This window comes from Mastigoproctus giganteus, chromosome 1, assembly GCF_048544385.1.
Source record: "Mastigoproctus giganteus isolate SK-2022 chromosome 1, ASM4854438v1, whole genome shotgun sequence".
Lineage (NCBI taxonomy): Eukaryota > Metazoa > Arthropoda > Arachnida > Uropygi > Thelyphonidae > Mastigoproctus > Mastigoproctus giganteus.
The window spans coordinates 246,766,711-246,791,691 of NC_143575.1; the positions used below are offsets into that span (position 1 = coordinate 246,766,711).

The window sequence follows — 24,981 nt, forward strand, 5'->3', positions numbered from 1 at the left end:
ACCATTTCTTTATCCATAGCACCAACTTGCCATTAATGCCACATTGCTCCAATTTGTACAGAAGTCTTTTATGTGCAACAGTATCAAAATATTTCCTGAAATCAAGTATATGATATCAAAATTACTTTTAAATATTTTAAATATTATAAATATTTAAATAAAGAAGCATAACAGAGTTCAGACACATGCAGAAAAAAGGAAAACATGCTAATGTCTTAATTTCAATATTTTGGATCAGTAAAAAAAATTCTTACTTGCTATAATGATCGTGCCAAACGGTTGATCGAACTTCAAATGCAAATTCTTTCACTTGACTAAGCTTATTTAAAGCTCCCATAAAAACTTCTTCAATAGCACTCAACTGTTGAATAATATCTTTACCATGATGACCACTAAGAATGATATATGGCTCCTGTTCACCATCAGTATATCGACAGAACTGCATCTGACAATCACACACCTGGACATAAATTATAAATAAGAAAATTTTGTTTTGTATTAATAAAACAAATATTGCACTTTATTTTTCTGACCTGAGCAGATCATTCTCATAAAACAGCAAGGATATAGACAGATGCATAATATAAAATAGTTTGTGTTTCTTTATTATTTCGCTACACACTAATAATGGAAAATTAAAAACACAATCCTGAATCACTGATACAATGTATGTCCTCTAAGTAGAGTTCATTAGGCAGAATAAGGGTGAAGAAAGTACACAACTGTCTAAAGAAATGACAAAAAAAATTACCTTTTAAGGGTGAACTTAGTGAGTAACTAACAAGAATTATTCGCTACAGGCCAGTAAGGCTTCTGGAGTTAATGGCATTTGGTTAGCTATTTTGACAGGGTCACTCAAGGGCTGGACTTAGGGAATAATTTCAACGTTATTTATTTGGATTTCAGCAAAGCATTTGACTCAGTCCCACATGAGTGGTTATTTTATAAGCTATAACAGGTTGGAATCACTGGGAAAATCCTTAGATGGATAGCAGGATGGCTACAGGGCAGGAGGCAGAAGGTTGTGATAAATGGTTATTCCTCAGATTGGGTTCATGTAAGAAGTGAAGTTCCTCAAGGATCAGTATTAGAACCATTGTTGTTTTTGATTTTCATAAATGACATCAATGAAGGGATAGAGGGTATGATATCTAAATTTGCAGATGATGTAAAGATTGGTAGAGTAGTTTATGATTGCCGCCAAGCAGAGCTTCTTCAGAATGACCTAGATAGATTTCAAAGATGGTCAGAAAAATGGCAGCTAGGCTTTAATTCAGCAAAGTGCAAGGTACTGCACCTGGGGAACAGTAACCCCAAAATAACTTATACACTTGGCAGAGTTGAACTAAAGCCGGTAGTGGAGGAAAGGGACGGGTATTATTGTGCGATCAGATATTAAGTTCTCCGAGCATTGTACACTGGTTGCAAGGAGGACCCATGGTGTCCTATCAATGATTTATCGAACAATCACTAGTAGGGATAAGGAAGTCATAATCCCATTATATAAGGCTATTGTTAGACCACACTTGGAATACTGTGTTCAAGTATGGAGACCACACCTAAAGAAACCATTGTTCTTCTTGAAAGACAAAGATGGGTAACTCGCCTGATGAGATTGGCAAAAGGGCATCCATATGAGGAAAGACTTTGAATATGTGGGTTGCAGACCTTAGAGGGGACTTGATTGAGGTGTTTAAGGCTCTGAGAGGCATAAGCAAAATGAATAAGGACGAAATTTTTGTGGTCATAAATGAATCTAGAACTAGGGGCCATAATTTTAAGTTACGGGGGGGAGCGAGTTGTTTAGACTGGATTGCAGGAAGTTTTATTTTAGCTAGCGAGTTATAAATTACTGGAATAAGTGGTAGAGGCTGACAGTCTGGGGAAATTCAAAGGTCAGCCTGATAATTACCCAAGGGAGGAGTGAAATGCATAGGTTGTCCATTTCCTTTTCTCTTATTAATTTTTAGTTTTATTATTTTTTTTAATTTTCTTCTTATTATTATTGTTTTTATTCTTATTATTTTATTTTATGTATTTTTTGTTATTTTATTTTATTATTTTATTTTATTTATTTTTTTTTCTGGCTGGTGCAGCATAAGCCATAGGCTTCCATGGCTTGCACCATGTGGCCATTCATCATCATCAGCCATTTTCAATCCACTGTAGGATGAAGGCCTCTCCAGCAACTTTCCAGTTCCTTCTGTTTTGGCACTGGCCATCCATTTACTACTCAAAAACTCATGAATTTCATCTATCCATCTCCGCCTTTGTCTTCCAGGTTTTCTTCTAGCCCCTCTTGGGTACCATTCTGTTATTTTCTTAGTCCATCTGTCATCATGGCTTCGAGCTATGTGTCCTGCCCAAGACCATTTTAGTTCTTTAGTTTTGGTAAGAATGTCCTTTACTTGAGTTTGCTGCCTAATCCATGTGTTTCTCTTCTTATCTAACAGTCTGATTCCCAATATAATTCGTTCCATTCTTCGCTGTGTAGTTCTTAGCTTCTCTTCCATTCTTTTGGTGAGTGCCCAAGTTTCACTTCCATAAGTCATGGTGGGGAGTATACATTGATTCATTATTTTACGTTTCAGACAAACTGGGATATTGCTCTTCAGTATGTGGCTATATTTCCTGAATGCTATCCATCCAAAATTTATTCTTCTCTTAACTTCCAGCCATTTATCATTATTACAGCTAATAACTTGTCCCAGATAAGTATATGACTCCACCTTTTCAATTACTGCTCCTTCAATCATTATTTCCCTTTCCGTGGCATACTTGTTCATCATTACTTTTGCAGATTCATCTTTAGTCCAAATTCCTTACTAACTGTGCTAAAGATGAATTAGCCATATTCATCTTTAGTCCAAAATCCTTACTAACTGTGCATAACTGATTAAGATTTTCCTCTAATTCTTTGGGATCGTGGCTTATGACCACAATGTCATCTGCAAATCGTAAATGGTTTAGGTACTCTCCGTTCACATTGACTCCTTTCTGCGACCGGTCTAATCTTCTGAAAGCTTCTTCAAGAGCAGCAGTAAACAGCTTCGGAGATATTGTGTCTCCTTGTCAAACTCCTTTCTCTATTTTAAATTTGCTACTGTCTTTGTCTAGTCTAATAAAGGATGTAGCACTCTCATATATTTTCTTCAAAATCATAATATATGGAGTATCTATGCCTTGTCTTTCCAGTGCCCGAAACATTGCCTTATGCTGTATGGAGTCAAATGCCTTTTCATAATCCACAAATGCCAGGCATAATGGTGTTTTATATTCATTTGCTTTCTCCATTAGCTGTGATATTACGTGAAGGTGATCCATAGTTGAGAATCCTGTCCTAAAGCCAGCTTGCTCTTTCGGTTGATTCTCATCAAGTATTCTTTCTAATCTGTTAGTAATGACCCTTGTGAACAACTTGTAGATATGGGATAACAAGCTAATTGGTCTATAATTTCCAATTTCTGATTTATCTCCTTTCTTATGCAGCAAAACTATGATTGCATTATTCCACTGCTTAGGCATCACATCTTTTCTAATGCACTTTGTGAAGAGCCTTGCCAGTTTTTGTGTTATGTCTCTTCCTCCCAATTTTAACAACTCTACAGTAACTTCATCTTCCCCCGGGGCTTTCCGATTCTTCATTTTCTTCAATGCATGTTCTACCTCATCAGGAAGAATATCGGGTATGTCGTATGTGTTGCTACTTTGCAATCCATCTTCCCCACTGCTGGTATCATTCCCTCGCTCCTTGTATAATTCTCTATAGTAGTCTTCTGCTATTTGAATTATGCCTTCTCTGCTGTTTATAAGTACACCATCGCTATTCTTCAGTTTCAGTATCATTTATCTTTCTGTATTACTGCTCAGGGCTGCTGATTTAAATCCTTTGTTTTCCCTTAATGCTTGTTCTACTTTTCTTGTGTTAAATCTTCTTATGTCCTCTCTGAGTCTCTTTCTAATGGCTTTGCATAACTCAGTATACTCAATTTTCTCCCTGTCAGTGTTTTTCTTGCTCTTCATTTGTCGTCTTTGGTTCATCATGACAAGTGTTTCTTGACTAATTTTTTCTTCTTTGGATTTTTGTTTCCCTATAGGTTTCTTGGGCTTTATCACTTTCAGAAAGTTGTAATATTCCTCGTCGATATCTTGGTCCTGAGCAGTCTGCAGAAGCTCAAACTTGTTCTTAAGTTCCAGTACATACTGCTTTTTCTCCTCCTCTGTTATTTCAAAGACCTTTGTATTATTTACTCGAGTCAGTTTTTTCCTTTCCTTTCCTACATCTATATCAAGTGTACATCTTACCATTCTGTGATCACTTCCAACATTTACCTTATTCAGGACGGTAACATCATTCACAATATATCTTCTGTTAGTGAGGATGAAGTCGATTTCATTAGTTGTTAATCCATTTGGACTCTTCCATGTCCACTTTCTGTTCACCCTTTTCTTGAAAAAAGTGTTCATTACTGACAGTCCTTGAGATTCTGCAAATTCCACAAGTCTTTCACCTCTTTTATTTCTTTCACCAATTCCAAAATTTCCTATAGTTCCTCTTTCTGCGCTGTTTTGCCTTTTTCCAACCTTAGCATTGAAGTCCCCCATAATAATAGTGTAGTGGGTTTTCTGCTCATCTAAAAGACTCTCAATTTCAGTGTACATTTCTTCAACCTCTTCATCATCATGGCTCGATGTTGGTGCATAAATCATTATAATCTTTAGCTTGTACCTCTTAGAAATCTTGAGTATTAGTCTTGACACCCTTGGTGATGTACTTTTGAATTCCAAAATGTTGTTTTTTAAATCTTTATGGACCAGAAACCCAACTCCACCTTCACTCCTTTCATTGTTTCCATTGGTGTACAGCAGATTTCCACTTGATAGACTTATAAGTGACTCATTTCTTCTTCTTGTTTCAGCCAAACCGATGATATTCCAATTCACATTTTCTAATTCCTTTTCCAGCTCTAATATCCTGTCTTCACCGATGAGTGATCGTACGTTATAACAGGCCAAGTTCAATTTCCGTGCATGGCAGCCTGGTCGTACCCAGAGATTCTTAGCACCCTCTGCTTCCACTCTGATCCTCTTGCTGCCGTAAGAGGGAGAGTGAAAGCTGCTGGGGACTGAGGGCCATTTGTATTGTTGTGCTCTCATTGCTGGAGGGTTTGGTCTTTTCCTCTTCACGCTGACCAGGCGTCTTGAAGAGAACCACTCTACACGTTCGTTGCCACCTAAGTGACGTAACAGGGCTTACCATCGAGAAGGAGTGCATGAGTGGATTTTAGGGAGGCAGGCCAACCGGACTTCTCCTAAATCTTCTGTAATAGAGAGATATTGGATCCATCAGTGTTTTAGGCTGAGTGTCTGATAACACACAGGATACCTGTTCCCCTCTAAGCCCCATGTGGCCATTACTAATACTAATACTAAAGAAAGTTATCTAAGGAGCTATGTAAGTAGATAAGGATGAATACAAAGACTAAATAGAGCAGGCAAAAACAGAAGAAATATAACTCATTCTAGTGAGTTTAATCTTAAAATGTTTATTCCAACAATCAGCAGTTCTCTGGCTGAATGCAAGGCAAATTTTTACACATCGCATACAGCTATTCTTTTTCAAATAAATTTGTATGTGTGTGTGTGTGTGTGTGTGTGTGTGTGTGTGTGTGTGTGTGTGTGTGTGTGTGTGTGTGTGTGTGTGTAACCTATAAAAATTACTCTTTATATGTTATCAGCATTTACGTTACTTAACCCTTTTGAAGTCTTAAACACCCCAATTACATCTCCATGAAGATGACCAAGTTTGCAGATGCTGCAATTTACAGAACTAAACTTTTCGTGTTAGGAGTATGCTTTTGTGCACCCAACTAATCTTGATGCTCTACTCTGCACCTGTTCTAATAAATCTATGTTCTTCCTAAAATGAGGTTTGCAGCCTGTATAGATGCAGTATTCCAAATGTGCCCTAACCGATGACTTATAAAATAATTACATTTTTATCCCTGCTGGAAAATTTCCTACGCATTACCAATCTAACAAGATGAAGAAATAAACCACAATATCTCTCTCTCTCTCTCTCTCTCTCTCTCTCTCTCTCTCTAAGCAGCCTTCTTCAGTGCTCAGAGAACTTCATGGGTGCCTCTGTAGCCAGGTGGGCAGGAGCAGCAGTGCATAGCACACGCTTCTTGATTAGACCAGGGTTCGAGCCAGTGACCACCAAATACGGAGAATACGGAATGACCACCGCATATCCCCGAAGCAATATGGCCTTAGTTGCTAATGCTCCTAAAAACCAAATAACAAACAAACAACAAACAGAACTCTTCATGTCAGACTTGTATAATTACCCCAGATCTCTTTTGATATCAATTACCTTAAGTTTGGTGCTATCCAAATAGTATATTATCCTAGGATTACTGGTACCTTGTATTTATTACTGTTATAATTAAACTGCCAATTCAGCCAAACTGAGTAGTGTAATTTAGATTTACAAATAACAGATCTTAAGTGTCCCCAAAGAAAGAGGTCCAAGAGAGAAAAAAAGAAAGAAGTCCAAATGATGGGCCCTCCCAAAATTCTGCCCATTAAAAAGCACTGTGCCATCTAAACAAACATATATTACTCCCATAAAATGAGCTACTGTTCCAATCTGTTGGAAGAATGCTCTAAATCTTGGATGAAGTAACTTTGATAGGCACACTGTGAATTTCCCACAATACATTGTAAATATTCTTATTCACTATGAATATCAAATAATAATAATATTTATATTATTAATATTTACTCTATTAATAGGTGGTAGATGACTCTTCTAGATGGTAGATGAGTCTCATCAACCGGTGCAATACCACCACTTTGCTTATTGAAGGCTTGAAGTGGTGGAACCCATGTTTAGTCTCCAGAGCTAAGTTCCGATGAATCCTTCCCTATCTCTTCCATTATGCAGTATGATTGATGACTTTTGAGGTTATGATGAATATCATGGCGAGATCCAAATTCCTTACATTTCGAGGGTACAGCTCTAAAATGGTGTTCGCAGGCTGGCTGCTAGTTAGTACACCGGATCAAACCTATTGGTAACTCTCTAGGAGGCTTCCGGATCAGCTAGTGTATAATCTTGCTACCTCTACTCTGCCAGATAGTGATTGGAGGGAGTCAGAGTAGTGATGCGGGGAGCATTGTCGAGGCCATTTTATATCAAGGATCTGGGTATATTCTTACCATGTGTACGCCATATCCAAAAATTTCATTACTTCATACAGCATGTCCCACCCACTTTTTCTTATTATTAAATACACCATGAATTGTCAAACTAATACAGCAAGCTTATCTGTGAAAAGATCTAAACCTCACAAGCACTTCCTTGTTCATTTCACAAATATACGTGGTATCAATTCTAATCTCAACGATGTCCATTTCCACTTGCAGTCTGCCAAACCCCATGTACCTTTTCTGACAGAATCTCAGTTATCGGTTGATTCAACTACTGCTCATCTCAGATGCCCAACTTATTCGCTGTATGATTCCTTTCACCACAAAGCTGGTACTTGTGCATATATCTGTTCTGATATTCCCTATCAGAGACTTGGCAATTTGGAATCTCCTCTCTTTCATTTTCTCTGGCTTAAAATCTCTCTACCTCATTGTGTCATATTTATCTGTTGTCTCTACGGTTCTCCCAACTCCACTAATCAATTGGACTCTTTGACTTCCTCTCTTTGCAACTTGACTTTCTCCAGTCCAACTTTACTAACAGTGAAGTAATTTTTCCATGATGATTTTAATGTACACAACTCCAGCTGGCTTCCATTTTCCAGTCACACCGACCCAGCTGGTCAAGATGCTGAGGCTTTTGCAATTACTAATGACCTTGCACAGATTGTTCATTTACCTACAAGAATACCAGACAATCCCAATCATATAGCCAACTTGTTTGATATTTTTCTCATAAACAACCCGTCTAAGTATACGGTCGAAGTGAGAGGTGCTTTAGGCACTTCAGATCACAACTTGGCAATTGTCTCTTCTCCAATGGAGCCATTATCTCATGGCTATTCCCAACCTCGTATTCCCTTTTATATCAAGGATCTGGGTATATTCTTACCATGTGTACGCCATATCCAAAAATTTCATTACTTCATACAGCATGTCCCACCCACTTTTTCTTATTATTAAATACACCATGAATTGTCAAACTAATACAGCAAGCTTATCTGTGAAAAGATCTAAACCTCACAAGCACTTCCTTGTTCATTTCACAAATATACGTGGTATCAATTCTAATCTCAACGATGTCCATTTCCACTTGCAGTCTGCCAAACCCCATGTACCTTTTCTGACAGAATCTCAGTTATCGGTTGATTCAACTACTGCTCATCTCAGATGCCCAACTTATTCGCTGTATGATTCCTTTCACCACAAAGCTGGTACTTGTGCATATATCTGTTCTGATATTCCCTATCAGAGACTTGGCAATTTGGAATCTCCTCTCTTTCATTTTCTCTGGCTTAAAATCTCTCTACCTCATTGTGTCATATTTATCTGTTGTCTCTACGGTTCTCCCAACTCCACTAATCAATTGGACTCTTTGACTTCCTCTCTTTGCAACTTGACTTTCTCCAGTCCAACTTTACTAACAGTGAAGTAATTTTTCCATGATGATTTTAATGTACACAACTCCAGCTGGCTTCCATTTTCCAGTCACACCGACCCAGCTGGTCAAGATGCTGAGGCTTTTGCAATTACTAATGACCTTGCACAGATTGTTCATTTACCTACAAGAATACCAGACAATCCCAATCATATAGCCAACTTGTTTGATATTTTTCTCATAAACAACCCGTCTAAGTATACGGTCGAAGTGAGAGGTGCTTTAGGCACTTCAGATCACAACTTGGCAATTGTCTCTTCTCCAATGGAGCCATTATCTCATGGCTATTCCCAACCTCGTATTCCCTTTTATATCAAGGATCTGGGTATATTCTTACCATGTGTACGCCATATCCAAAAATTTCATTACTTCATACAGCATGTCCCACCCACTTTTTCTTATTATTAAATACACCATGAATTGTCAAACTAATACAGCAAGCTTATCTGTGAAAAGATCTAAACCTCACAAGCACTTCCTTGTTCATTTCACAAATATACGTGGTATCAATTCTAATCTCAACGATGTCCATTTCCACTTGCAGTCTGCCAAACCCCATGTACCTTTTCTGACAGAATCTCAGTTATCGGTTGATTCAACTACTGCTCATCTCAGATGCCCAACTTATTCGCTGTATGATTCCTTTCACCACAAAGCTGGTACTTGTGCATATATCTGTTCTGATATTCCCTATCAGAGACTTGGCAATTTGGAATCTCCTCTCTTTCATTTTCTCTGGCTTAAAATCTCTCTACCTCATTGTGTCATATTTATCTGTTGTCTCTACGGTTCTCCCAACTCCACTAATCAATTGGACTCTTTGACTTCCTCTCTTTGCAACTTGACTTTCTCCAGTCCAACTTTACTAACAGTGAAGTAATTTTTCCATGATGATTTTAATGTACACAACTCCAGCTGGCTTCCATTTTCCAGTCACACCGACCCAGCTGGTCAAGATGCTGAGGCTTTTGCAATTACTAATGACCTTGCACAGATTGTTCATTTACCTACAAGAATACCAGACAATCCCAATCATATAGCCAACTTGTTTGATATTTTTCTCATAAACAACCCGTCTAAGTATACGGTCGAAGTGAGAGGTGCTTTAGGCACTTCAGATCACAACTTGGCAATTGTCTCTTCTCCAATGGAGCCATTATCTCATGGCTATTCCCAACCTCGTGTTGTTTGGCATTACAAGAATGAAAAATGGGATGACCTGCAAGATTTCTTTACTTCTTTTCCTTGATAGGATTACTGTTTCAAAACATCTGATGTCAACGTTTGCTCAGATCGTGTCAGTGAAATTATTCTTGCAGGAATGGAATCCTTTATCCCACACTCCACTTTAAAATCTTGTCCTTTATCTAAACTTTGGTTTTCCAATAAATGTGCTAAGGCTGTTCAAGAGAAGAATGTTGCATATCGTAATTGGCTTGTTTCTAATCCTTCAGTTTCATTTTCTGCCTGCAACAATTGTAAAGCAGTTATTAATCAGTCCAAACTAGAGTTTGAACAGGCTAAGAGTAGAAAAAATTTGCTTCTTGCTCTAATGGTAGCCGAGCATTCTGGTCTCTTACCAAAGCTATTGGCAGCAACTTTTGCCCATCTCTGCTCCCACCTCTGTCCAAACCAGATGGTTCTGTTTTCACTTCAGCCAAGGATAAAGCTGACCTACTAGCATCCCATTTTTCTTCCACCTCATGTATTAATGATCTTTGTAAAACACCTCCTACCATTCCCAACACGCTCCATTCAATGCCTCCTGTGGTCTTCCATCAAAAGGATGTCAGAAGGATTTTGACGACTCTTGATGCTAAGAAAGCTCCTGGTCCCGATGGTATTTCTCCACTTGTTCTCAAAACCTGTGCTCCTGAAATTACTCCTATTCTTTGCCGCCTTTTTTCACTTTCTTATTCCAAAGGTGTTTTTCCTTCTGCTTGGAAATTTGCTCATATCCAGCCAGTTCCTAAAAAGGGTGACAAATCCCTCCTATCCAATTATTGTCCCATTGCAATTACTTCTACTCTTTCTAAAGTAATGGAGAAATCAATTAACCGCCAACCCTTAAACTACCTAGAAACCTTCCGTCTGATCAACGATCACCAGTATGGATTCCGCCAGTGCCGATCCACTGGAGATATTCTGGCTTATGTTACCCATTTATGGACTAATTCAATGGAAAGGTTCGGTGAAACACAAGTAGTTGCTCTTGACATCTCAAAGGCTTTCAATTGTATTTGGCATAAAGGTCTAAACAAGCTTCCATCTTATGGTTTGCCAACTGTTTTTAGTAATTGGTTATCCAGTTTTCTCTCTTATCGCTCACTGAGGGTGATGGTAGATGGCTATCTGTCTTCTAACTTCTCCACTAATGTCAGTGTCCCCCAAGGTTCAGTTCTTCCTCCCACTCTTTTCTTCTTGTATATTAATGACCTTCTTCCATTGACTGATAATCCTATCCATAGTTTTGCCGATGATAGCACATTGCATTCCACTTTCCATTTTGAGAAACCTTGTCCTGCTCAATCAGCTTCAACTTCTCGAAAATCTGCTACCAATTCCTTAAATGCCGATCTTCAGGTAATTCTCTAGTAGGGCAAAGACAACTTAGTTGATTTCAACCCTTCTAAAACTCAGTCTTGTCTTATATCTCGCAAAAAGGATTCTTCTGCTCCTATACTTATCTTTAGTGACACTCCGATTTCTAGGCAAAATGATATATCTCTTTTGGCGATTACCCTGGCTTCTAATCTCTCTCTCTCTCTCTTGGCACAAGCACATTACAAATATTGCTTCCTCTGCATCTAAACAACTTGGTTTTCTCTTTCGCTCTCGGTGTTACTTTTCTTCCAAACAGCTGCTCACTCTGTATAAATTGTAAATCCGCCTGCCATGGAATACTGTTCCCACATCTGGGGTGGTACCCCCAAAACCTCTCTCAGGCTTCTTGATTCCATTCAGAAGAGGGCAGTTAGGTTAATTAACGATTCATCTCTAACAGAGTCTCTCCACTCGCTGTCTCATAGACATACTGTTTCTGCTGCATGCCTCTTCTACACATACTTCCATGGTCACTGTTCTTCTGAATTGGCTTCTGTAACTCTCGCTCTCTCTTTCAAAACAGTCCGAACACGTGCCGCCACCAGCCAACATCCATTTACTGTCCAACTTCAAACTCACAGAACCAACTTTTCATCTTCCTAGTTTATTCATTCAACTGCCGTTCTCTGGAACAACATTCCTTCATATCTATTTCCTGAAAATTACAGTCTACAGAAGTTCAAATCCAATGTCAACAAATATCTTCTTTTGTCTTCTCAACCTCCAAGCATGGTACTAAGTACTCCTCCAAGCATGGTACAACCTCCAAGCATGGTACTAACTCAAGCATGGTACTAAGTACTATAGGTTCTAATACCTCTCGTGTTTGGGGTTTACATAAAAAAAAAATATATATATATATAAATTCTACTAAGTTCAATATACAGAGTGTTTGAAAATTATGTATACACTGTAAGCTTAAGCTTATATTTTTTTAATAAAAAAAAATTGCGGGAAACGTTCGACTTACTTATGGGAGGTCAGGTCAAAATTCAGGGAATCATGGGTAAAAATGGGATATATAAGGACTGGTTTAGTAGCATTAAGTTAGTTGTAGAGGTAGGAGTTGTAGAGGGAGGAGTTGTTCTGTAAGGGAAGGAGTTCCATGAGAGTAATAGTCGGGAAACAGCGAGAATATTGTCGGATTACAGATGAGAGGATTTGTCTGTGTGAGTGCATGAGTCATTCGGAGTTAACAAGTTTGAAAGCAGCGAGTAAGTTAGTAATCGAGGAAAGTCGTGTTTGGAAGTTTTAATTAGTTACGGTTATGCAACTAGTAGTTTCAAGTGTTAATAAACTTAAAATAAGTGGGCAGTTAATAAGTATATTCCACTTCAAAGTGAGTTTGATAGAGGAGAGTTTAATCTGATGTGGAAACCGTTAAAGAAAGTGCTAGAAGATAAAGGAACTGGTCCTCGGAGAAGTGAAAATAATTGTAAGTACTGTTTCATATTATTATTTCTAGTCAAGAGAATAATCCAAAAAGGGGAAGAAAGTTTGTTTGTTTGTTATTTGGTTTTTAGGAGCATTAGCAACTAAGGCCATATTGCTCCAGGATATGCGGTGGTCATTCTCTGACCTTTCCACATCCTCCGTATTTGGTGGTGACAGGCTCGAACCCCGGTCTAATCAAGAAGAGTGTGCTACGCACTGCTGCTCCTTCCCACCTGGCTACAGAGGTGCCTAGGGGAAGAAAGCATTCTGAAATCCTAACTGTGATCTTTTGAACTAGCCTAAGGAATAACTGGATAAACAAATTGGATATTGTAAAGGAACTATTGTTTCAATTTAGTAACAAGTATATGCTGAATGAACTTATTGTTTTGGTTTATCCCAGTGAAGAATGTTTGTAATATGAAGAATTTTGTTGATCAAATTTGTAAACCTTTAAGTCAATTTCTATAATTAAACATGTTAAACTTTTTAAGTGTTTCAATTGCCTCACTCAATTCCTAGCTAAAAATGCAATCAAACCTGAAATCTTGTAGAAGCAGTCAGAGGCCCAAGGATAACTTGATAGTTTCGATAAATAAAACTAAAGTAGGGTTTAGCTTAGTAGCCAAGGGTATATGGTTAATAATAAAAACCGAAGAATTTATGCCTACAGTTGGCGAGACAAAGTACAAAACAATACCCTTACGATTGACGAGTCAACCAGGATTACAATTGGCAAGTCAATGCAATAAGGCAAAAGCTAACGCCTACAACACATTTTACAATTTTATATTTAATGAACAATATATATAAATATAAATTTTTTTGATACTTTGAAGACAAAAAACATTAATTTATTTACAACAAAAAACTTTAACTGTTCAAAATGCCCTCCATCAGCATCATTATGTAGATCTTCAACAGACCTACATAATGAAATACACAAATCAGGTTAAATGTTTTCTGCTTCTTGTTGAATTTTCATCCATAATGCCTTTAATGTTTGCGGTTTGTGACTGTAAACCCAATTTTTCAAGTATCCCCAAGCAAAAAAATCTAAAGGGGTGAGATCTGGCAATCTTGGAGGATATTCAAAAGCACTCCCTTGACAATCTATCCATTGATCATGAAATTCATTGTCAAGATAATCACTCACAGTAGTGTATGATTATTAATTCCTTCATCATTCTAAAAACACTTGTATGGTATAAACCTAGCTCTTGTGAATACCGTCTTGTTGATTTTCTTGGAGTGCAAAAGATATGCATTCTTACAGCTTCAACATTTTCATTACTTCTTGATGGCCTCTTCCTGCCACATGCACAAATATATTCAAATATATAAAAAGCTATAAATTGAGTTTAAGAAAATTAAATTGGCGCATATTGTTCATTAAATATAAATTTTTAAAGTGCATATACAACAGACTCTCAATTTAACGGGATCAGATTAATGAGGACACTTCAAGACTCCAAATTAAAAAAAATCAACCAGAAATCATCAAATTCAAGAATAGGTATAGATGTTTTGAAATAAATCATAAATCAGTGACAAGAAGCAGCATTATAAGTTGTCATTGGGAGATTAATGTACCCATTATCTTACAACCCTTACTGTCTTCACACCTACCATTCAAATAAAAATAAAAAATAAAAAAAGAGAACAAATGTTTAGTTTATTTTTGTGTGTTGCGTCGATCATTCTGTTCCGTTGCACCACAAAAAAGGTAAATTTTGTTTCGTTATTTATGCCAGGGATGTCAAAATTTTTTTTATAGTAATTTTTTTTTTTTTTTTTTTGTTTAGAAATCACGAAAATGATACGATGGGTAAATGCAAAAAAGTTGTGCTTTCAATTAAACAAAACTTGAAATTATTCAAAAGTCTGAAAATGGTGAATCCATTAAATCTTTAATGAACCATTATATTGATTGTGTCCAAACTATACATGACATCATAAAAAATAAAGGGAAGCATCGTATTGGACACACAAGCAGTGCATGGTTAGTTTTTTCATTTTTCATCTATCACCATACTTTTTACGTACGTTGCTGAACATTTTTCGATACAGTAATTCCCAGACTTACATTAATATTTTTCACTCAATCTTTTTTTAGGATTGTAAAATTTAAAACAGTAAAAAAAAAAAAAAAATGCAATCAATAACAACAATCATAGCATTAGCATTAGCAGAGGCATTTGATGCAAGAAAGCAAGCTTATGCAGCATCAGCCAAAAAAAAAAAAAAAAAAAAAACCCACTTCCACTTCACCCCTCTGTTCGTTCAAAATACCTGTCCAGCTGAGCCTTAAATTTATTTACGCTATCAACCTCCACTACAAGGGATGGAAGTCTATTCCACCAACCAACCACCCGCTGGCTAAAGGCAAATTTCCGCACGTCTATACTACATCTGTCTTTCCTCAATTTGAATTTATGCCCTCTCAGGTGATTATTCTGAGCTAGAGGAAGATTCCCATCAGCATTGAGCATGCTCAAACCATTCAAGGCTTTATACACCTCTATCAGATCACCTCGCTGGTGCCTAGTCTCCAGACACTGTAATTTGCAAAACTTAAGCCTTTCTTCGTAAGAGCACCCCTTTGTTCCATTCATTAATCTTGTTGCCCTTCTCTGTACTCGTTCCAGCAGCTCTACATCCTTCTTCAAATGAGGCCTCCAGACCTGTATACAGTACTCCAGGTGTGGCCTGACCATTGCCTTATACAAGGGGATAATCACCTCCTTATCCCTGCTGGAAAAATTCCTGTATATGATTGACAATACTCCATGAGCTACTCTTGCAGCCCGTCTGCACTGCTCAGAGAACTTCATATCTGCTTGCACAACCACCCCCAAGTCCCTTTCATTCTCTACCACTGTCAGTGTAGTACCACAGAGTTGATACGTTGCTCTGGGGTTGCTGTTTCCCATGTGTAGTACTTTACATTTGTCAAATGTTAAACTTCATTTGCCACCTCTCAGCCCATCTGCTCAACCTTTCCAGATCCTGTTGCAGCAGCATAGTGTCAGTAGTGTCCTTGACACCCCTGCCAACCTTTGTATCGTCTGTAAACTTGGACATTAAGCTTGATATACCATCATCAATATCATTTATAAATACAGAAAACAATAATGGACCCAACACTGAGCCCTGAGGGACTCCACCAATAACATTAGTCCACGATGAGGAGTGTCCACTGATTACCACTCTCTGTCTTCTCCCCCTCAACCACCCCTTTATCCATAGCAGCAATTTGCCTCCAATGTCACACTGCTCCAATTTGTGTAGCAGTCTTCCATGTGCAACAGTATCAAAAGCCTTTCTAAGATCCAAGTATATAATATCAAAGCTATTCCCTGCATCCAGTTCTTTTGTGACTGCATCATAATATCCAATCAAATTGGTCAGGCAAGACTTCCCCTTAACAAAACCATGCTGTGTCTGAGCTATAACTGAAGTCTTGTCTAAATGATCCTGCAGTGCTTCTTTAACCAGTGCCTCCATTAACTTTCCAGGAACAGAAGTTAAGCTCACAGGTCTATAATTACTTGTGTCAGCCTTTGATCCTCCTTTGTGAATTGGGGTCATATTTGCACATCTCCAGTCTATGGGTACCTCCCCAGAGTCCAAGGAAGCTCTCATAATTATGGCTAAGGGTTTGCTTACTTCCTTTGCTGCCTCCTTTAATATAACTGGATAGATCCCATCCACCCCGGGTGCCTTTCTTGTGTTTATCTTCAACAGTTTCTCCTCCACTTTACTCCCAGTTATTTCAAGATTCTGTAGCTTACTGCTAGAGTTGAATACACCTCTGGCATTCCCCTCGCTGAATAACTCCTCATGTGTGAATGTCGATGCAAAATATTCATTTAGTTTGTTAGCTACCTGAGCAGAATCATCAACAGTTGACCCATCAATATCAAGTGGACCAATCTGTTTCATCCCCTTCCTTCTAGAGTTTACATAAGTAAAGAACTCTTTGCTGTTTTTCTTTGCATCCCTTGCCAAGGATTTCTCGTAATCTGCCTTCGCCTGCCTAACCTCCTTTGTAACTTGGTTGCATATCAACTTGTATCTATCATAGGCTTCTGTGTCATGTGTTAATTTGTAAGTATCCCATGCATTTTTCTTCTCTGCCATATGCCTCATTAGTTCATCTGACATCCATTTTGGCCTAAACCTTGAACAATATTTCTTAGTTGGTATGTAAAGCCTAGTAGCTTCCAAGATTAATTCTTTGAATGCTTCCCATTTTGAATTTGCTGTTGGTAACATCATCAGTTGGTCCCACTGTATAGAATTTAAATACTGTCTCAGTCCATCGTAGTCGCCTTTACGGAAGCAATAACCCTTCCCTTTACCCCTAATGGTAGTTACCTCTTTGAGTAAATCCCACTTCAGCACCCTGTGATCACTGCCACCTAGTGGTTCATTTATCTGCAGATTCTTAATGCATGAAGAATCACTGCTGATAATCAAATCAAGAGTATTACTCCCTCTAGTTGCCTCCCGTGGCGCCTCCGTAGCCAGGTGGGAAGGAGCAGCAGCAGTGCATAGCACACGCTTCTTGATTAGACCGGGGTTCGAGCCCGTCACCACCAAATACAGAGGATGCGGAAAGGTCAGGGAATGACCACCGCATATTCCTGGAGCAATATGGCCTTAGTTGCTAATGCTCCAAAAAAAACCAAAACAGCAAACAGCAGCCTCCCAAACATGCTGATGTAGAAAACAATCATCCAATAAATCCACAAAAGCCCTGCTAGTGTGTGAGTGACCAGCCCCAAATTTCCAGTCAATATCTGGGAAATTAAAATCTCCCATTATAAGACTCTCTGATTTACTGGCCCACTCTATTTATTTCCCTGTACAGTTTCTTATTATACTCATCAGAGTCATTAGGCCTATAGCACACTCCTACTCTCAATTTTGATCTCCCAATGCTTATGTCACACCAAACTGACTCAACACTGCACTGTCCAGCGATGTCGACTGGCTTCAATTCCTTGGTTTTTATGTGTTTCTTAACTAATAGCATAACCCCTCCCCCCTTCCTATCCTGTCTATCCTTTCTGTAGACGTTGTACTCCCCAAATTCCAGTTCTGCATCCCTTATATCTGTGTGACACCACGTCTCTGATATCCCAACAATATCTGCCTTTGATGTTTTGAGCAATACCTCAAATTCATCAAATTTATTTACTAAACTCCTAGCATTGGTGTACACGCAAGTATACCTGCACCTGTTTCTATTCTTAGCTACCCTAACACAACCCATGTGTTTACTTTTACCGCAATGGCTCCCAGCAGTCTCTGAAATATCATGCATCTTGTTTTTCAGGCTTCTGCTCATTCTAATAGAAGCAGTGCAAGAATCTCTTTCACCTCTGCCAGTGGCTACTGTCAATCTACTGGTCTTTGTCTCCCCCCAAGCTAGCAGTTTTCCGACCCACCTAACACTGCCTCGATAGCATTAGCAAATATTCTTGCACCCTTTCTATTTAAGTGTATCCCATCCCTGTAGAAGCAATCTCTCCTGTCAACAAGTACAGTCCAGGCTGAAAAAAATTCTACCCCTTGAGCCTTGCACAATCTTTCCAGGGCCGAATTGATCGACAAATCGTGTCTGGGCAGAATTGCAGACACTTTCAAATTCAACCCTAATTCTCGGCTTTTGTTCAACAGTGACCTATACTTGTTAAGTAATTCTGCCGGTCTCCTACTCTTAATATCATTAGTGCCAACGTGTACAACTATATCACTTTTTGTGCCCTTAAAAGATGATATTCGCTCTACAACGTCATCAACCTTTGCCCTTGGCAGACATACCCTGGTCCTGTTCCACCTATCCTTTTTACAAATCATGTTCCCCGTTTCCCTGACAATAGAGTCACAAACAACTACTAGTTCCTTCGGGACCAGCGCATTCTGCCTTGGGGGTTGCCTCTGTGTCACGTGATGCCCAAGTGCAAGCTCTGGCGTTGATGTGGGCAGCTGAGAGCTTGATGGGCCCCTCAATTTAGTTTCTTCGAGGGCATCCACCCTGTCCTTCAAGCTCTCATATAGGCCCACAAGAACGCTGAATTGTTGCCTGATATCGATACACTCCTTGCATTGCGCACACACACAAAGACATCCCCCATGGCAATATCATGTCCCATACCCGATTGCTTTGCAAACATCAAGCAAACAGTGCATTTTATAAGGCTGTGAGTCAGAGGACAACTGCCCTCCTCAGTTCTACTCTGAGCCACAGCACTTCCATTAGCTTGAGCCTTTTGCTTTGCTGCTCTAGTCTGAGTCATGATTCTATTAATTTATTAATTAATTAATAAATTAATAATAGCATGCACAAATTGCACATACAAATGGCACATGGGGTGATAATAGTGAGTTTTTACCTTAACCCTGTGAAGTTCTCTACAGAAAATTTAATTTTTACCATTATCATGGTGCTGACTAAGAGAATAAGTGACAGAGATACTAGTAATTCTACCAAGAAAAGGAAAACGATCGAGTTGCATCAGAAAATTAAAATAAGAATGTATGGAAATGGTCAAACATTAATAAGCATCATGCAGAATTCAGATTTGTCAGTGTCAATGGTGAACACAATAATAAGGGACAAACACAGAAAACAAGAAGCAGTAAAGAAATCGGGACCAATGAAATCAACTGTAATAACCAAGAAATGCACATCAGCTTTTACAGTACAAAATAATGTGCGTTTTTCCTTCCTTTTATGTTTCTTTTCTTATGTGCCACTCTGGCTACTTCACTGCTGTCCCCAGATAAAGTTTTTAATTGAAGTTGTTGTTGTTATTTTGGTTTTTAGGAGCATTAGGCCATATTGCTCCGGGGATATGCAGTGGTCATTCCCTGACCTTTCTGCATCCTCCGTATTTGGCTGTCACGGGCTTGAACTCCGGTATAATCAAGAAGCGTGTGCTACGCACTGCTGCTCCTGCCCACCTGGCTAAAGAGGTGCCTGTTTTTTAATTGAACTAATTAAAAAATATATAACTATTTTTCTTCATTCTTCTGAGGATATTATGTGGTTTTTGTAATTTTGGCATATCAGGAATATAGTAGCAATATTTTATTAGTCATTCCCGAGTTACGTAAAACTCAACTTACATAAGAAGTCCTGGAATGTATCTCTTATGTATGTCAGGTACTTACTGTATTTTTGGATTAACTTTGGATTTTAATCCAAAATTATTTTTGGATTAAAAAATCCTGGAAATCAATTATCTGAGATTTTTTTTTTACCATCTATCCTGGAAAATCGAGAGTCTACTGTACATAATTTTGAAATACCCTGTATTAATTTTTAAAAACTAACTGGGAGTTTTTAAAATTAATATTAAACTCCCTGTTAATATTAATTAAAATTAATATAAAGAGTGTGTTTTTAAAACTAATATTATACCAATTGTGAAAATTGATTTTTCATGTATGATTCATAAAAATCATGATAAACAAACTTACTTCAGTAAGGTCTTTACAACGTTGAATAAATGCATCTACAGGTGCAAATATTCCGGTTGGATCCAAATTCCAAGGATTGACTAAAGAAAACTGTTGATGGGCAGATGACACCTAAAAATTATTTTTTAATTATTTCAAAGAGAAAGAGAAATAAATAAAATATATCTGATAAAAAGTTCTTATATTTCAAGAATTACATAAAAAGTAACTAAAACAGAACCTTGAGTATTGGGATCTCTTGATCCAATGTCATATTAGCATTAGCATTAGTAGAGGCATTTGATGCAAGAAAGCAAGCTTATGCAGCATCAGCCAAAAAAAAAACCCCACTTCCACTTCACCCCTCTGTTCGTTCAAAATACCTGTCCAGCTGAGCCTTAAACTTATTTAGGCTATCAACCTCCACCACAAGGGATGGATGTCTGTTCCACCAACCAACCACCCGCTGGCTAAAGGCAAATTTCCGCACGTCTATCCTACATCTGTCTTTCCTCAATTTGAATTTATGCCCTCTCAGGTGATTTTTCTGAGCTAGAGGAAGAATCCCATCAGCATTGAGCATGCTTAAACCATTCAAGGCTTTATACACCTCTATCAGATCACCTTGCTGGTGCCTAGTCTCCAGACACTGTAATTTGCAAAAATTAAGCCTTTCTTCTTAAGAGCACCCCTCTGTTCCATTCACTAATCTTGTTGCCCTTCTCTGTACTCGTTCCAGCAGCTCTACATCCTTCTTGAAATGAGGCCTCCAGACCTGTATACATTGTATAAGGCCTGACCATTGCCTTATACAATGGAATAATCACCTCCTTATCCCTGCTGGAAAAATTCCTGTATATCATTGACAATACTCCATGAGCTACTCTTGCAGCCTATCTGCACTGCTCAGAGAACTTCATATCTGCCTGCACAACCACCCCCAAGTCCCTTTCATTCTCTACCACTGTCAGTGTAGTACCACAGAGTTGATACGTTGCTCTGGGGTTGCTGTTTCCCATGTGTAGTACTTTATATTTGTCAATGTTAAACTTCATTTGCCACTTCTCAGCCCATCTGCTCAACCTTTCCAGATCCTGTTGCAGCAGCAGCAGCAGCATAGTGTCAGTAGTGTCCTTGACAACCCTGCCAACCTTTGTATCGTCTGCAAACTTGGACATTAAGCTTTATACACCATCATCAATATCATTTATAAATACAGAAAACAATAAAGGCCCCAATACTGAACCCTGTGGGACTCCACTAATAACATTAGTCCATGATGAGCAGTGTCCATTGATTACCACTCTCTGTCTTCTCCCCCTCAACCACCCCTTTATCCATAGCAGCAATTTGCCTCCAATGTCACACTGCTCCAATTTGTGTAGCAGTCTTCCATGTGCAACAGTATCAAAAGCCTTTCTAAGATCCAAGTATATAATATCAAAGTTATTCCCTGCATCCAGTTCTTTTGTGACTGCATCATAGTATCCAATCAAGTTGGTCAGGCAAGACTTCCCCTTAACAAAACCATGCTGTGTCTGAGCTATAACTGAAGTCTTGTCTAAATGATCCTGCAGTGCTTCTTTAACCAGTGCCTCCATTAATTTTCCTGGAACAGAAGTTAAGCTCACAGGTCTATAATTACTTGTGTCAGCCTTTGATCCTCCTTTGTGAATTGGGGTCACATTTGCACATCTCCAGTCCATGGGTACCTCCCCTGAGTCCAAGGAAGCTCTCATAATTATGGCTAAGGGTTTGCTTACTTCCTTTGCTGCCTCCTTTAATATAACTGGATAGATCCCATCTACCCCAGGTGCCTTTCTTGTGTTTTTCTTCAACAATTTCTCCTCCACTTTACTCTCAGTTATTACAAGATTCTCTAGCTTACTGCCAGAGCTGAATACACCTCTGGCATTCCCCTCGCTGAATAACTCCTCATGTGTGAATGTCGATGCAAAATATTCATTTAGTTTGTTAGCTACCTGAGCAGGATCATCAACAGTTGACCCATCGATATCAAGTGGACCAATCTGATTCATCCCCTTCCTTCTAGAGTTTACATAAGTAAAGAACTCTTTGCTGTTTTTCTTTGCATCCCTTGCCAAGGATTTCTCGTAATCTGCCTTCGCCTGCCTAACCTCCTTTGTAACTTGGTTGCATATCAACTTGTATCTATCATAGGCTTCTGTGTCATGTGTTAATTTGTATGTATACCATGCATTTTTCTTCTCTACCATATGCCTCATTAGTTCATCTGACATCCATTTTGGCCTAAACCTTGAACAATATTTCTTAGTTGGTATGTAAAGCCTGGTAGCTTCCAAGATAAGTTCTTTGAATGCTTCCCATTTTGAATTTGCTGTTGGTAACATCATCAGTTGGTCCCACTGTATAGAATTTAAATACTGTCTCAGTCCATCGTAGTTGCCTTTACGGAAGCAATAACCCTTCCCTTTACCCCTAATGGTAGTTACCTCTTTGAGTAAATCCCACTTCGGCACACTGTGATCACTGCCACCTAGTGGTTCATTTATCTGCAGATTCTTAATGCATGAAGAATCACTGTAGTTAATCAAATCAAGAGTATTACTCCCTCTAGTTGCCTCCCGAACATGCTGATGTAGAAAACAATCATCCAATAAATCCACAAAAGCCCTGCTAGTGTGTGAGTAACCAGCCCCCAAATTCCAGTCAATATCGGGGAAATTAAAATCTCCCATTATAAGACTCTCTGATTTACTGGCCCACTCTATTTTCCTGTACAGTTCCTTATTATACTTCATCAGAGTCATTAGGCCTATAGCACACTCCTACTCTCAATTTTGATCTCCCAATGCTTATGTCACACCAAACTGACTCAACACTGCACTGTCCAGCAATGTCGACTGGCTTCACTTCCTTGGTTTTTATGTGTTTCTTAACTAATAGCATAACCCCCCCTTCCTATCCTGTCTATCCTTTCTGTAGACGTTGTACTCCCCAAATTGCAGTTCTGCATCCCTTATATCTGTGTGACCACGTCTCTGATATCCCAACAATATCTGCCTTCGATGTTTTGAGCAATACCTCAAATTCATCAAATTTATTTACTAAACTCCTAGCATTGGTGTACACGCAAGTATACCTGCACCTGTTTCTATTCTTAGCTACCCTAACACAACCCATGTGTTTACTTGTACCGCAATGGCTCCCAGCAGTCTCTGAAATACCATGCATCTTGTTTTTCAGGCTTCTGCTCATTCTAATAGAAGCAGTGCAAGAATCTCTTTCACCTCTGCCAGTGGCTACTGTCAATCTATTGGTCTTTGTCTCCCCCCAAGCTAGCAGTTTTCCGACCCACCTAACACTGCCTCGATAGCATCAGCAAATATTCTTGCACCCTTTCTATTTAAGTGTATCCCATCCCTGTAGAAGCAATCTCTCCTGTTAACAAGTACAGTCCAGGCTGAAAAAAATTCTACCCCTTGAGCCTTGCACAATCTTTCCCGGGCCGAATTGATCGACAAGGCTCTCATCATATACTCCCTCCTATCGTGTCTGGGCAGAATTGCAGACACTTTCAAATTCAACCCTAATTCTCGGCTTTTGTTCAACAGTGACCTGTACTTGTTAAGTAATTCTGCCGGTCTCCTACTCTTAATATTATTAGTGCCAACGTGTACAACTATATCACCTTAAAAGATGATATTCGCTCTACAACGTCATCAACCTTTGCCCCTGGCAGACATACCCTGGTCCTGTTCCACCTATCTTTTTTACAAAGCATGTTCCCCGTTTCCCTGACAATAGAGTCACAAACAACTACTAGTTCCTTCGGGACCAGCGCATTCTGCCTTGGGGGTTGCCACTGTGTTGTGTGATGACCAAGTGCAAGCTCTGGCGTTGATGTGGGCAGCTGAGAGTTTGATGGGCCCCTCAATTTAGTTTCTTCGAGGGCATCCACCCTGTCCTTCAAGCTCTCATATAGGCCCACAAGAACGCCAAGTTGTTGCCTGATATCGATACACTCCTTGCATCGTGCACACACAAAGACATCCCCCTTGGCAGTATCATGTCCCGTACCCGATTGCTCTGCAAACATCAAGCAAACAGCGCATTTTATAAGGCTGTGAGTCAGAGGACAACTGCCCTCCTCAGTTCTGCTCTGAGCCACAGCACTTCCATTAGCTTGAGCCTTTTGCTTTGCTGCTCTGGTCTGAGTCATGATTTTATTAATTTATTAATTTATTATAATTAATTATGTTATGTTATTAATTACATTAGCTTTAATTATGTTATTATTAATTATGTTATTAATTATGTTAATAATATAATATTAATGATTATTATATTAATAATATCAGCAACCTTGAACAGTTTCAATGCAATAATGACCAATGTAGACTTTGGTGAAGCATCCTGAATAATTCTCAATACCGGAAGAGCCAATGTCAACTTTAGCTATACCACCAGAATGCACTTAATGCTAGAACAGGCAATGTCAACTCTGGTTTTTGCTTCCAGAATGCACTGCATTTGTTTCATGACTGTGGTAGGTTATAGTGAATTTGCATTTATTTTTTAAAAGTACCCTTCACTAGCATTTGTTATTGTTAAGTTTACTATTGTGGAACAATGTCATCAAGAGCATGACGAATGATAGAAATGTGTCAGAATACAGAGAAAAGAGAAAGGTAAGCACCGCTTTATTTTATTTAGCTATTTGTTGAATTTTCACCATCCAAAAAGTAACACAATTTTTTCTACTTTTTTTTGTAACTTTTTAATTTTTACCAATGCTTTATAAATATACATAATGTGTTAGTATAATAGTGAGG

General features: G+C 38.6%; 1 protein-coding gene across 1 annotated transcript in view; it reads right to left on the reverse strand.

Annotated features, from left to right (window-relative positions):
• Positions 1-24,981, reverse strand: part of kl-2 (dynein heavy chain 2, axonemal kl-2) — a 1,174,416-nt gene that overhangs the window by 1,104,154 nt on the left and 45,281 nt on the right. The window contains exons 6-7 of the mRNA XM_090369487.1: positions 20,186-20,296; positions 255-460 (exon numbers count right to left, since the gene is read on the reverse strand). Coding sequence (XP_090225613.1) covers positions 255-460; positions 20,186-20,296 — 317 coding nt within the window. The remainder of the gene's footprint in view (positions 1-254; positions 461-20,185; positions 20,297-24,981) is intronic.